At 36.7% G+C, this 15,874-nt stretch overlaps 1 protein-coding gene across 1 annotated transcript in view; it reads left to right on the top strand.

Annotated features, from left to right (window-relative positions):
* Positions 1 to 15,874, top strand: part of RBFOX1 (RNA binding fox-1 homolog 1) — a 295,192-nt gene that overhangs the window by 22,459 nt on the left and 256,859 nt on the right. The window contains exon 3 of the mRNA XM_026068551.1: positions 1,206 to 1,426. Within this exon, the coding sequence (XP_025924336.1) occupies positions 1,340 to 1,426 (87 nt within the window). The 5' untranslated portion in view covers positions 1,206 to 1,339. The remainder of the gene's footprint in view (positions 1 to 1,205; positions 1,427 to 15,874) is intronic.

The following is a 15,874-nucleotide window of genomic DNA, read 5'->3' as shown; positions in this document are numbered from 1 at the left end:
AGGGTTGCAATTCAGCGTCTAAACTTAGAAATGGTGTAAGGCTGTTAGTAACACGGGTCAACATGCAGCTGCTAAGGTAGATTTCTAAAACATGCAACACGGCTGCCTTGATACATGAGAATCAATTACTGAAAACCTTGCACGATGGTCAAAAAGTGACGTTAAATAATTGAGTATCACATCAAATCTCGTCTGCAATTAGTTATCTGGAAAAGTAATTATGCGACAAAATCAAGTAGCTGGAATTAGTAATGTGAAGCACCCTGGTTATGCAAAGACTGTAGGAGAGGATGGTATTTTTTTAACTTGTAACACGAAGTTTTAAGCACTTAAGTAATTATTGAATTAAAATAAACTTGCTCAGTTTTAATTCTTGTCGTTAATCATATCTGTGATAGAAAATATGTTGCAAATGAAATAGAAGTGTTAATAACTAAGTTTCTTTTATCTAAAGTAAAAATTATTAACTGTGGAAGAGAGTATCTTGCAAATAGTACATTAAAAAGCAAAGCTTTTTTTTAGGTAAAAAACAGACTAAATTATGCTTGCTTGCCTTTTTTTTTTTTATTTTAACGCCAAGAGCATAAGTTTAACTGGAGAACAGATAAAAATACTGTACAGGCCAATTCAGTTCTTTTCAAAAAAGCTGTGATAAATGTGACAACATAGACATTGTGAAAGGTTAGCAAAGATGCTACCAGCTGTTAAAATATTATTTACACTAATAGAAATAGTTAGCTAACATTAGTTAACTCAAATATTCAAACTAAGCAAGAAAAATATAATGAATCAAACCCAAATGTAGGTACAAAATAATAGGCTTATGTTTAAAATTTCACTCGGATATTGTTTAACAGCTAATAAATGCAGGAAAATACTTATTTACACAGTCATGATAAAGCTGACTTTTTTTTTTAATAGCTTCTAATAGTAACTGTTGTCATGTGTATCCTGCTACTGATAACAAAATTAATTCTTGTCTTGTGGGCAGACCAACTTGGAGAGTTTGATCTGTATGTGTGTATTACTTGAAAATCTAAACTGATAAAGAGTAGTTGGTTAGTCATGTTATTTAAGCTCGTCCCAAAATAGCACCTTCCTTTTTTGGTAGAGTTAGCTTTGCAGCTGTTGTCTCTATCTGTTGTCTCTGAAGAAAAATTTAACATTAAGAGTTGCTGACGTCAATTTTTTTCTTTTTTTTACAGCTGATGTGGGCTTTGCCCGTGACAGAAGTTATTTGGTTCTAGCTCTGAGTTTGGAAGAAGTTGGTATATAGATTTTCCCCTAACTTTCAATTGATGTGTTTAGCTTTAGTGGGAGTAATACTATCACTTAAACCATGTTGTCGTCTCAAGGAGTTTTGCTACATCCGTATGGAGTGCCAATGATTCTGCCAGCAGCGCCATACTTCGCTGGACTTGTTCAGGTAATGCAAGGCCGCTTCCAACAAGCAACTTAACTCTAGTGCACTTAGAGTAATAATTGGAATTTTTATGGTTGAGAAAGCAAACACTTTTAATACAGGCAAAAGCTCTCATCTAGTCTGTGAGAAGACAGTAGGAAATCAAAAAGATGGATCACCCTAATCTGTGTATTGACATCTCTCATGGCTGAATAAATGGTGTAGTTGAGCTATATTTGCTTGTATTGATCTGTCTGCTGTTTAACATTCATGCCTTTGCTTCGTGAGGTTGACCACAGGGCAGAGGATTTGCTCTCCATTCTAGGTTTCTGAGGGACTCAGCATTCCCACGGCAGGTCATAAGACAAAGTAACTTACCATGATGTGTTTAGGTTAAGTGTTTTAGTACAGCAAATATGAATAGCATTAAATATGCATTAATTCATAAGTTATGTGTCACATTGAATGAATAAGGTTTTGCATTTTTGTGCGTGTGGAAAATTACATCTTTACAGAATACTTACGCAAACCCTTTTGGGCCTTGAAAGTATAAAATTTGGCTTCTGTGAGACAGTTCTGTATTGTAGAAGTTAACTGGCAATTATGGGATTTTGTTGTGTTGTCTGTTATGTTTTTAATTTTTTTAATCAAGAAGTGGTACTGCTGCATTTTCTGCTGTTAGATTTAGGATTTTATAGCGATTCACCATGTAGGCATTAAGTAGGCAAAATATATTCCATCATTGACTGTATTAGAAAGCACTAAGAAAATATTCAAGTAATATTTCCAAGCATTGCCAAAATAAAGAAGTCTACTCTATTTTATAAGTGGCAGCAGTTAGGTACGATGCATTAACAGGGTCAAGAGAAAGAGAAACGTGGAGTACTGCATTTCTGTGTCATGTTAGCGGTCAATCAAATTAATGTCGAGGAGAGGCATTTGTTTGAAATTTTCGTTGTGCTCCTTTATTGCAACGGTTAGCTGGTGTAGCAGGGGAATGACAACATGAACCTGAGAGTTTTTCCATATATATCAATTCAGTAAGCTAAGATTGTGAATTGTCTTCTTCGTATTAGGCTTAGTATCAGACACGAGTCTAAAATAGAAATATAAATGCACACTGGCCGTTATCAGGTATTGAAAAAATATATGCTTTCTGGCCCGTGCGAACTGATGCTACTTTTTTATGCGGTGAGACACAGTAGCAGACTTAAACACATCAAGCAGGCCTTCGTATCCATTAGGATTTGGGGGTGAAGGTCGGACACTAGAGCTCAGTCAGACCTTGTGCCATCCTGTCCAATAAATAATTACAAGCAAATCGTGCCTTTCACTCTATGCTGATTGATGCTGAAATTGCTTTTGAAAGTTCTCATAAGTTCCTGTTATAGATTAAGTGCCGGTGTAGGAAAAATAACTGCACCCAACTGAAATGGGTGAATGTAATCAGGTTTAATGGACTCGAGAGCTTGTTGGGAATTAAATAACTATTGATTTGTTGGAAAGTTGCTGTCATTACAAAATGCCACTCTGGACGCATTATCCAAGCAGATAGATTAGAAGAAAGGGCCCTTTGAAAATTTGGGGTGCCTTATTTCAAATCCTTTTTTTTCCATTTTTTTCTTTCTAAAGAAAAGATATATCCAGGCCTATGGTACCCCACTAACATAGGTCTAAAATAGCCAAGCAATAAGAAGTGTTCTACCAAAAAATAGGTGTGTTTACAGATACTGTAGAAAAATGTTCATTATATGGAGTCTTCTGTAGTTGCCCATCTTCCCTCCCTCCCTCCCCCCTCCCTAATCTCATGCCTGAGAATTGCATTTTGGAAAACCAAACTAATGTTTGAGTTACTGTTCTAGTGGATGCACTGTAAGACTAAATGCTTTAGCTACTTTCTCACCCCAAATTTTTATCTCTATTTGTAGTATCTGCAGTCAACTTATGATTCTAGAATGCTTACACTGGCAGATCGACAGACTTGTTTTATATTGTCCCTCTCTTAAAGTAAGCCTACGTAAAGTATCTGTAATCCCAAAGCAGTAGTGCAAAGGACAGCTAATAGGCATGCTTATGTCATCCTCCTCCCATCAATGATTACATAATGTTCAGAACATTAATGAAAATTTTCTTCAAAAATATGCCTTCATAAAGCCTGATTAAGCAAATGTTTTTGCTGGGTGACAGGTTGAGAGTCACAGCCATGAAGTATTTTTGAATACGAGGCCGTTTAAACATTTTAGAGCCTTATTAGCTTGCAATTGATTTCTTTGAATGTATTTCTACAGAAATTCTGAAATATTTCTGAAGAGGGAGTCCCCACAATTTGCAACTATATGTGCACCACAACCATTTGCTTATGAAAACAAAATTGAAAGTATCACATAGAGATTAGGGGGGCTGTTTTGGCTTGTTCATGTTTTACGTTGCATGGTGGAGCAGAGAGCACATGGATCTCCATGGAGGACTGTTAGTCTTCAGTGGTTCTGCCCCTTCAGGCTGTGTACATTGCTTTACCTTATGCTGTGTATGTGCAGCCTTTGCCAGCCTCTCCTAAATCCATCAGTAAACTGCATCCTAATCCCGTGCTTGCTTTTGTCACATCCCCTTATTGCAGAGCGAGGAACTTAGGACAAAGAGGAAGAAAGGGTGGGCTAGTGAGTACGTCTCAGGAAACGTGTTAGGTAGAAACAGCTATGTACGTCTTCCCAGTCGCACGTACTATGCGTCACTAACTTGTATTCCTCTTGCTGAGGTCATACACTTGAGCCAGCCGATGAAGAACGGAATGTATATGTTCTTGGAGCAAAGAGGTGCCTATTTAGTGTTAGAGATATGTTAGAATGTATCCAATTATATTGTATGATATTTGCAAAGTTAGTTTTATTTTCCAAGTGAATAACCTATTTTTAATTAATTACTAGAATAAGCTTGGATTTATTAACACATTTTTAGTGAGGAAAAAGAAATCTCTTTTCATTTCCCTTCTTCGTCCTGTATGAAATTATAGGGAGAAAGATCACATGAAAGTATAAATGATGCATAAATAGTATTTTGCATCATGTGGGAGGAGAGATGTTTCTCTGAGGTGGCACGCCAGATGTGCTGGCACCTTCCCAGGCTGCCACACTTACGCTGCCATCAGGACCAGAGGAAGCACCACAGATCAGCCACTACGTACGCTGTGAGCGGCAAGGCCTGGTTACTGTCCGAGCAATCAGGCTGTTCCTGCTGGCAATGGGAGACAAAAGAAATGCCGTAGCGTGTGCAATTACGTGGCAATCCAGTGAAAGACTTGTTATCCTGCCCTTGGTTGATATCCCACTTTTGCTATTTGATTCATGGCGGGGAACCCTTAGGGCCAGATCAGCGGGGAAGTCGGTGGGACGTCGCATGGATGGAAGCTACTTTGGCTGTGTGCTGCTGCCCTACCTTACTGCACAGGTTGTCAGAGTAAACCTGCAAAATGTAGTTCTATTTATCGTTAAAATTACAAAGTGCAGCCTACAAGATAACTATTTAGAGATTTATAGAAGAATAATATATTTTGCAGAATAGTAAGTTAAATGTCCACATACAAGCTTCATCTTTCTTGGGTTAGGTATATAAAAATCTTTGCAATTGCTCTGGATATATGGTATGGCAGGATTATGATAAAATATTTTAGAAATGCAAATGCAATATATGACATTTTAATGATGGATGCTAAATTATTTATTGCTTGGCTGGCTTAGGCAGCTCAATTTCCACGTTAGCAAAATATTTTTCATATGCATTATTGGTATAAGAAAATTATTAAAGTTGAAATTATTCAAGACTTTTCAGTGAAAGAAAGTACTTAAAAATCCTAGATGGAAACACAGTTCTGCTTCATATGAATTACACCTTTTAAATTTAAAGATCGGAGGGGTACTGTTAGTTTTTTCTGAATATGGTCAGTGTTTTTAAAATTGGGCTTAAAAAAAAATTATCATAGGGACCAGAAAGGCTGTAAGAGTTCTGATGGTTTAAAGCTTATGTTCGTTGTCACAGACTTCAGCCAGCTAAGCTACAGATACAAATCTGAAACCTTTTTTTCCTGCTTTTCTTTTCTTTTTTCTTTTCTTTCTTTTTTTCTTTTTCTTTGGTGAGGTGGTAAAGGACTGTGGAAGAAATATAGGAAATGGTCAGTTCTGATGGTCAGTTACTGATCACTAATTCAAAAAACTGGGAATTACTGTACTTTTAAGTAACTGCTTGCATTGTTCTTAATGTGCTTTGATTATATCTGTGCATCAGATTTTCCATAACTGGTGAGCTAGTATGATTGACTGACAATTGGAAAAGTGGTAATCTGGAGACAGTTCCATTTTATTTTAGGGCTAAGTGAGAGAATTGCCTAGAATATACTGTGAAAAGTAGCGGTGCAGACTTCTTCACAGCTCCGTCTTTACCAGTCTGTAAAGTTCTTGTCTTTGTGCTGTATAGGGAAGTGTTAACAGTGAATAAATTCAAAATACTTGCAGATGCCAGTGTCTTAGGCTACCTGCAAACACACAGCTACCTTCTGGAAGTCCAGTTTTGCAAAATGTTGTGGATACGTTAGTCTGTGTTGGCTTACATTGAAAAGGCTTTAGTAATTTAGTAATTTTTATTTGAATAATGCCTTTGAAATAGAAATGATGAGAGGTTTTAGGTCTTCCCGTGTTGTCTGAAATGGTGAATACTCATCTTGGTTGTTTTTAGATTGCTACCTAGTGGAATGCAATGCATAATTTTTATTTAGACTGGCCTTATCATCTCTTAGAAATGCAGTAAGTAGATGATTTGCCTTAGATGCAGATTTGTTCTGGCTCGATTGTGTTGTTCTGTCTTTGCAGGTGATAAGGGTCTGCTGTTACTAGTACCGTGCTTCGCAGTGCTTCTGCGAGTGGAAGACTAACATGTTTTACTGCTGCAATCACTTTCCATCTGACTGCTTCTTTGGTTTGTTTTCAAGAGAGTATATCTAATTTTTTTTTCTTATTCAGTCTAAGAGTTGCAAAGTTTTTTTTCTCCCTTGTGAATCAAAGGTGCTTTAAATAGGAAGCGTAAGAGTGGGAATCAGCTTGGTAATAACGATGATATGGTCTATCATACTTTGTTTACAGTAACTTTCAGTTACCAATGTTTAAGCTTCTGGAAATACAATTTCAGTGTTTTCATTTAATGCATGCGTCAAGGAATGGAGCCAGCATGCGTTCTGTGTCAGAGCAGTCATTCACTCAAGAGGCTACTGACAGCTTTAAAGTCTTTTGTCATTGTTATTGCAGGAGGTTTTTTCTTCTAACCTGCCTTTGTTTTTTGTCAATAGGTAGCAGATCTCATAAAATCCGTGATGAGTGAACTCCAGAGAGGGAGAGGGAGGGCCAATGACACAGAATGGCTTTCCCGACCAGACCAGAAAGCCTTTTTACTGAGCATGGTAGGCTCTCTAGATAGTTCTAGTTCGATTAAGACAAGAAGTGGTTGATCTTTCTTCCGTATCTACATGATTTTGTCTCATCATCTTTTATTTCAGAAATGAATGGGTACCATAATTTGAATGAGTTAGGCAATAGTACATTACCTCGTATTCTGCCCATTTGGTAGTGTTTTGTCATAGTCAGGAGCTCTTTCTGAGCTTGACAGAATAGCGAAAATAATGATTTGCCCCCCAACAGACACAGCATTTTTTTTTCCTGTCTCGCTCTTGTGTGCAATGGCAGTATTAGTCCTTTCAGGCATCATAATGTATAATTATGGTCACTACCTTATGTCATCCTAGCTTGGGCGATATACTTCAGTGGAGTGTTTTGATATAACATAACTGGGTAAACCTCAGACTTCATGGCTGCATCTTCTGCAGTATTTTTTTAGGTTGAATAAATAAAAGGATATCTAAACTTGTATGAACAGAATAGTTTCTATAAATAGAACTTACTTTGGATTAGTTTATGTTTGTTTGTGCATCCCCAAAATAAGGCAAAACGGTTAAGATTTGGATACTCAAAAACAGCAGGTGGAAATTTGCTTTAGAAAAATGTTATTATCTTTTTGGCAAAATGGTTTTTGAGGTTTTTTGCTTTTAGTCTCCTAAATTGCATGGTGTCTTTTAAAAGTGAGTAAAAGTTGTATTACAAGTTAGAAAAATGATTTTGTGTAGAATTTGCTTAGGGAACAAGCAAATGTAAATGGTTTTAGCTGGCTTTTTTAACTAGCAGCCGGCAAGCTGAGACAGATATTTCCTCAGATTTGGGAATTTCAGCTGTTTCTTTCTGACTCATGCATAGTCATCAGTAATAAAATTTCTGTTGGCCAGATCGTTCCTGGAGATAAAACTTAAAAGTTCCATTGCTTTCAGTAGGATGGCTATGTACCATAACCAAAACTTGCCTGTGTTTCTAAACATAGAACTACTACTTTTACAGAGCATGCTAGAACACTGTACCTGTTCCTCCACTGATAGTTACCTTGGGTTCAATGAATTAAAGTTAGAAACCTAGCTAAAATACGTTTTTGTTTTGTTTTTGTTTGTTTTTAACTGAGATATGCAGAGATAAATGTTTTCTTAGACCTGCTTTCAAAGAAAATATCATGAACATATGTGGAATGTCTGTTTCAATTGGCCGTGTTGTGGAAAAAAATACGGTGAGTAGTGGCATCATAATTTAGACTATAGATACTTTCAGCTGAAACAATCAGCAGTTGCATTTGATCTATTCAATTTGTAGGTTAGAGCGATGGAATCGTACCTGGCTAAATATTTGCCAGCTAGATATCACAGCTGTCCGAAGTTTATGAGCATGAGAAGGGTTCCCAGAATGTTTGAACAATCTTGGTTATTTTAATGTAGTGACAAGTCATGAATGCTGTAAATAAATGATGTGAATTGATGATATGAATGATAAGAATTTATACAAGGTAAATTTTCTCTGCCAGAGTTTCCACTTGCATTTCATGACATTCAGACTATTGTGGATTATGGTGAATTCTGGTAGATGACACCCTGGCAAGGTACTTTATTGGTCTGTCTTCGTTTAATGCCAGAGATACATAAGCTAAATAGCTTGGAGGATAACTTAATCCTCATTAATTCTGAGGATTTTATTAAATTAATAAAGAGTTTATTTTTTCATATACATATTGTTTTATTGCTGTTCAAGCTAAAAAGAGAATGAAGATCTGTCCCCTATGCATTCAGGAGTCGGAATGTTTCATATTTTGCCTTTGGAATATTTTTTGAGACCTTTACTTCTGAATGAAATAAAACAAACTGTGAATTTCAAGCAAATGTTTTATTCAGACTTTATCAGAATGTCTCCCTCAGTAAAAGCAACTTATTGCTTAGGATGAAGCTGAAAATACTTATAAAGCTAGGAACTGATCTGAATCATAGCTTAAATTTTGTGAGATTCAGAATCTGGTGAAGTGGTCATTCCCCTAGTGCTTTTTCATTTTATCTTCTAAAACTAGAAGTGTACTTTTGTTCTGTCTCTGGTCTTTCTTGGCCATATTTACTATTTCAAAAGCATGTAATCCCCTCCTTTATGCTAACTAGTAAAATTTAAAAGTAATGGAGGAGAAAATGATAGGCTGTTTATATATTGTTTTACTGTGATAAACGTGCACAACACCTTCCTTTCTCTGCAATGTTGAAATATCTGGCAAATCCAATAAAATGCAGTTTCAGCTGTCTTCGATATGTAAACTAGGAAGGGCCTAACCCCCCGAAGAAAGTGGCTGCCGAAACGCACCTGCGTAGACTTCTCTGAAAGGTCCGAGCAGCCGCGCAGGTAGATAGCAGCTGTCTTGAGCTTCACTGACAGTAGTGCTATGTCGAAACGTTTCCGACATTTCTAAAAACAACTCGTGCTGACACTTGAGTTTTTGCTGTTTTGCCTTGGGTTTTAGATGTGTTCCCCCCCCCCCAATAACTTTTTCATTTTGTATGTATGTGCAGTGCTTGCATTTTACTCTTTTTTTTTTTTCCTAGTGTTTTCCTCTACATTATGGTATTACTAAGGTTGAATTGGCGTCTTGTTAATTATAACATCCTACTGCTCCAGTGATTTAACAAGTCTGTAGTTCTCTTGATAAGAATAAAACATTTTAATAACCAGGACAGAGATTCTGAACTTACTTCCTTATTTTATTTTATGTTATTTTTCAGTATTATGTTATTTTTCAGTATATGTTATTATGTTATTTTTCAGTATAAGCTTGTAAGAAAATATGTAATGTTTTATTGTTGTATAAATTCTATTCTGCAGTGGTGGAATCTTAGAGTTTACTGTGAAGGAACCAGGAAGAAGCCTAAGGACACTGATATTGGATTAAAAAAAAAGTAGGCAGAGATAAGTAACAAATATCAGAGATGCCAAATAAGGTTTCCATTTTGGAAAAAAAGAAAAAGGGGAATTTCCAAACATTTCACTTGTTTTTTATTCTAGAGAAAAATCTTAGAATTAAATTATGTCAGAATCTAAACATAGGTGAGAATTCCAAAGAATGATAAGAACAAGTTAAAAAAAAATTACCACTGTGTCAGGCTTCTTTAAAGAAACAGTTACATAGCCCATCAAAGGGGAGAAAGACCACATTTAACTGAGGAGTAAGAAGTGACTAGAGGTAAAGGAGAGCAGGTCTTCCTGCATCTGTGAGCGCTCTTGCACATAATAATCCCCAACGAATCATTGTTTTGTCCCCGCTAGCCTCAGTGTAATGCTGCCTTCCAGTGAATTAGTAAAGCCAAGGAATCACTTCCTGCTCCCTGGCGGCAGCTCTCCTCCGTACGTGTGCCTGAGGGGATTAGGGTCAGCTGGGTGCCCGACTGAGTACTTACGGTGGCGCCTGGTTCGGTTATCTGAAAGAAAGTTTGAAGATGTACCCTTCCGTTCAAAATAATTTCTTATTCTCTAATGGTATCAGGTATGAATTTTATGTGTACAGGTTTTTGTTTTATTTTATATTTAGGAAGGTGGAGGTAGCACTTGACCAATCTTCTAGTTTTTGTTTTGTTTTCCTGGTGCATTAGGTGTTTTCTTTGTAACAGAAGTTAGAGTTAAATTTTAAATATTTTGAAAAATACTGAAAAAGCCCATTTTTTAATTAAATAAGTCATATTTTCTAGCTTAACTTTCTAACTTGGAATTGTTCTGGAAAACATTACTTGAATCTGTCAAACTTTTTGAAGAAATTTGGATCTTAGTAACATTTGAGGTACAGAGCACAATTCTTATTTCAACACCCTATCAGAACAAAAATATTTTAACTTGAGTTGTTAGAGAAAATACATAAATATTATTTAGAGCCGTCAAAAAACGGGATGGAAGAGGATGCCAATTCTTTGTATACCAAACAGGAAGTACAAATTCTTAAGAAATCTGGGAAGACGGTTTAACAAAGCCTCAGTAAATTTTGTCCTGTAGAGCATGAGGCATACCTGAAAAGGTTTGCTCCTCCGCATCTTTAATCTTCTATTCTTTGTTATGCATTTGTAATAACTTCTTAGTACTGAGTGTTTTTTACGTTTGTGGTAGCTGGCAACTGTAGAGTATTTGAAAGCTACCTTTTCAGATACAAGCTACATTTCACTTTTCGGTCTCCATTCCAATGAAAAATACTTTCAGAAGTGTAGCAATCTTTTCTAGCTTGTCCAGGGACAGAACAAGGAGAAGGAGCCAGCCTCCCTGTTCGGTTGTGACTGTGGCCGTTGGAGAGTCCGCTGGGACACCCACAGCAAAGCCAAGCCAAGCTTTCCTTCCTCTCACTGAAGGAGGTGAAGCCTAATTGGAGCAAAGCCCCTGCTGGAACACTGGATTAAATTATACTTTTGATTAGACACAAGATTAAGAAATAGTAATAGACACAAACTGTATGCATAATTTTTAGGCTTTTTATTAGCCTTACGATGGCTAAAAGTAGAATAAAACAAACTTAAATCTTGAAAATACAGATCTCAACCTGCGATGTGTCCAGCTCTTAAGAAGAACGAACTCTAAATCCCGTGTTCTCTTTCCTTGTAAGAAATAAGTATCCATCTGAATTTAATACTATCTAGATATAACAAGAAGGCTCTAACAGTTGTCACTATTTGGATCCAGTAACAGAACAGGGTACCATGAGGTTAGGGCTAACTTGGAGAGTAGCAGCTAGGGTTGAGCCCAGTTTCCCTTAAAAGGGCTGCCAGTCTTTGGCAAGTTGTTCTCCTTAATCTGTTTTCCCCTATCAAAGCAGTTCTAGTGTTTGCCGGTTAAAAAAAAAAAAAAGCCTGCAGTTGCAGACATGGCTCTGTGTAGTTCCGTGTTGTTAATTCAGAATTCTTCAAAATCCTAAATCTTTCATCAAGGAAAGTACTGTGTGTAAAGCTTTACTGTTTCTAAAGGTTGCCTAAAATAGTTGATGAGTCAAAGAAATTTTCCAAAACTTATAATTCTAGAAGAAAAGAAACAGATGGATCAGTTTCATTGTATCTTTGGTCAACGTGTGGTCAGTAACTGTCATCTTTTGCTAGCTCCCCTGGTGACTTATTTTGTAGAGGTTAGTTGTTAAAACATACTCAAGCCTTCTGAATGCTGCTGTTCCAGGCAACAAAATAAATCTATTGCGAAATTCTCAGAGTACCATTTTTAACTGGCACGCTTTGCTGGACCGACTGGCTGAAGTAACTACATACTCTTCTAACCGCGGAAAAGAATGCCTGAATTCCATGCTTTCCTCCATGCAGGAGCAGTTAAATTCAGGCACTGGGAAAAGTAACAGATGTTCACACACATTTCCCATCTGAAAATGCCTTCCACTGGCCAGGACGATTGTTAGGCACAATTAAGCCCAGTACATACGTCCTGTACTATAAGCCAAGTCTGCCGAACGTGCTCCCCACAGGGAAGCACGGATCTGGGGGAAGGCAGTTTATATGAACTTTCATCTGCAGTAGATTTTTGAGAGTCGCTGTGTGAAAGACGTAAGGAGTTCTGACTGACAGCTCCGAGTCTGTGCTCAGCGGCGCTGCACTGTGAACTATATCTTTAAGAGAAACTTTAAATCCATGAGAAAATTTCTTAAGCATTTTGAGGATGCTTACACTTGAAATCTGTTTTCTGAGTGGCATTTATTTGGCTTTATGTTTCCAGCTGATTTAAAAGGCTTGTGATATTATGCTTTGTAATTTTCCACATTCATCGTAATTATCACTGTGATGAGCTTTGTGATGGCAACTCCTCATGATGACTAGAGGGATTTTTTTTTCTCATTTTGCTTATTATTTCTGAAATGATGGGTTACTTTTTGACTTCAGAGGCATTCTGGTAGTGAAGGGAGGAAGGGACCTCCCTTCATGTAGACTTTTAAAATCATGTATGACATCTGTTTTTACAGAGAATGGGATTCATCATTTTCAAAGACATGATAGCATCTACTGTTGAAAAAGATGCTGAGAACCAAACACTGTTACGGTCTGTGATATGTATTGTAACTGAACACATTGTAGTCGGTTGTTGCCAAAAAGCATGCCTTCCTTGCATCTCAGAAACATTGCAGTGATTGATTGTTTTTGCTACAGCAGAATATCTTACACAATGAAAGTCTGTTGACCTAGAAATGTCAGTGGGTATTTCATATCTGTCCTTTTTTTTTTGGGGGGGGGGGGGGTGGAACGCAGGCAAAAATGGCAGACAAACATTGCTTTTCTGTTTCGGAATGACTGTCTTTTAACAATGTAAAAGCTCTGTACCAGGTCTATAAAAGAATCTAAGTTGCCTGCCCAGTCAGTAAGTCTTTTCACTTAAATATGCAAGAGGTCTCTGAAACCTGTCTGCTCTTCCAGTCTTGTTTTTTCATAGTAAGACACACAAATTTGAAAAAACAGGCTCCCTGAGTTTCTTCTGGCCTTAATTCTCTTCATAAAGTCTTTGTTAAATTCCTCTTCAGATGCAGCTGGATTTAGTATCTCATGTTGTCTTTACTCGTAGCAGAAGTGGGGAGAAAGTTGGCCTGTAGTCTGACATGCGGATTGTGATATATGGTCATCTGTATTTTTAAGCGTAAGAGCAATGAAGTGAGAATCCACTGGTTTTCTGAGAAATACACTTGCTCCTGTGAGAGAAAATATATTCTGTCTGTCTTAAGTAAATCACTTTTTGTTAGCCTTCTGGAAATGATGGACTTCTGAGGAGCACCTAGAACATTACTGGGCAGCGTATGGCCTTTACATGTATGTGCCTAAAATGAACTTGTGTGTGTGAACTCATTTGGTGGCTGTGTGATAATTTCTCATTCCTGTCCACAAGAGGCACTGTCTTTCTTAAGCTTAAGGATGTGTGAAAGGTACTTTTATATTTAAGGTCATCTTTAGGTCAGTGTATTCCTGGTGAAGGTTTCTGGCTGCAAATTTCTCTCTTGCATGAAGTTATTCGTCGATTCTTACAGAACTACACAAAGTAACTTCTTAATAAAAGCCTTCCTTTAGCAGAATAATTGCAAAATGCGAAAAAGTAATTTTATTCTCTCTATTCCAATAAGAAATGGGAGATCAAGAGGGGAAGAGGTAGTCCAGTGATTCTTTGGTGATTCATATTTAGCATGATGAGAGATTATTTCAGAATGTTAATAAGTGTGCAGTATTGCGTTTCTGGATAGATGGGTTGACATTTTCTGTTTTACATTCTCAGGTTATGTTAGTTTAATTCTAGCAAGAAGAAGCATTGTAGAGATTTGCCTCCACTAAGCTCCAGAAGTTAAGATCGAATACCTGAAATAATTAAAAATACCTCAGAGTTAAAGACCCAGACTACATAATTACTTAAGCCCACGTTTCTTATTTTTATTCCTTTTTGGTTTTGAGGACTTCTTTTTTTCTAATATAGCAAATGAGCTGCCCAGTACCTCATTTTCTTGCTGCTGTTCCATAAGAACATTGTTGTGATATTAATATGTTTTTACCCCATTTTTCTTAGTTTCCTTGTTCTGTACACCTTTGTTCTTTTTCCCATTCTTGTTGCTTTAGTCAAGTTTTATTTTTCACTTCTCTGTCCTTAGAATGGTATAACATTTGTGTTTTATTAATTAAAATTTTATTCTGAGCCCCATTCTTCAGTTCCTTTGCAAAAAATATGTTGAGATCCAAAGCATAAAAATAGATCGTGGTTTGGGAATCAGATACCTTCAGAGACAGATCCAAGATGTATTTTTAGGGAATACTGTATACTAGCAAGCACTTAAAGTATTTGTGCAAGTGTTTCTTGAGAAAGTTACCAGTTAGCTCATGAGGTGATTCCAGATGTACTGTCTGAATTGCCATCCATTTTACTATTAGCTCCCTAACCGGAAGATTAAACCTAATGAATGCATTTCTCTGTAGATGTACTGTATACTGCTATTACTGCGCTGTTAATATTTATTACGTTTTGCACTTTGTTTTTCTGTATGCATGCATAATTCCCACTAAGCAGTATGCTTTCTTGAAGAGGAGGATAAAAATTCTAAATTTAGATAAACTTATTTATTAATTTTTTCTTTGTTAAATATCAGTTCTGATTCAAGAATAAGATAAAGTAGTTACAGCATTAATTATCTGCCACAACTTTTTGAAAAAACAGTGTACGTGCTTTGAGGCTGTCTATAACGGTTGACTCTTGTTCTCTGGCAGGACAAGAGACTTTGAATATATTACCTACTCCAAGAACAGAATAATCAGATTGAACATATAAAGATTATTTTATCTCTCTCGTGTAGGACAAACCACTTTTGTTTAAAAACTGATTCTCCATTCTTTGAGGAAAACCATTTCTCAAATGTAACGAAACTAGATTTCTGTTGTCTTCTTTTTTTAATTTCAGAATCAGAAAGAGAATTTATAGATTTATATAAAAAAGGTTTCTTGCTGTGCAGAGGGATTTCAGATTCACAGATTCAAAGATACTGAAGCCAGAAGGGATCATTATGATAATCCAGCTTGTCCTCTTGAATACACATACTATAGAATTTCTTTCAGAGACTGGCTTAAAACAGATCTTTTTGAAGATATTTAATCTTGTTTTAAATATCCAAGTAATTTTGAATCCGTCAGTTCTGCTGATACCCTACTGAACTGCTTGAATGTTTAATTACCCTTACAGTTAGAATATTGCAAGGCTCTCTCTTTATTTCTGCTTCTAGCCGTTGGTTCCTGCTGTAATTTTTTTGTCTACAAGATTGAAAATACAAAATATCCACAAACAAATGAGGAAGCTCTTGAAGTATTTGACCTCCTAGAAAAGATGTGTATCACAGATGTACAGAAAAACAGGGAAGGAAGGCACCTTGTGGGATCACGTAATCTACTTCCCTGCCTGAAGGCAAGATCAACTTTGCCTGTGTCATTCCTGACAGTTGTTTGTCGAACCTGTTCTTAAGTTCTTGAATGACAGAGACTCCATAACCTCCCTAGGCGTTTTACACTTGCACTAGGGTTTTTTTCCTAATATCTGAGTTGAA

This window comes from Apteryx rowi, unplaced genomic scaffold (assembly GCF_003343035.1).
Source record: "Apteryx rowi isolate R43461 unplaced genomic scaffold, aptRow1 scaffold_105, whole genome shotgun sequence".
In the NCBI taxonomy this organism is placed as follows: domain Eukaryota; kingdom Metazoa; phylum Chordata; class Aves; order Apterygiformes; family Apterygidae; genus Apteryx; species Apteryx rowi.
The sequence above is the reverse complement of the archived record's forward strand: the minus strand, read 5'-3'. Positions and strand labels throughout refer to the sequence as shown.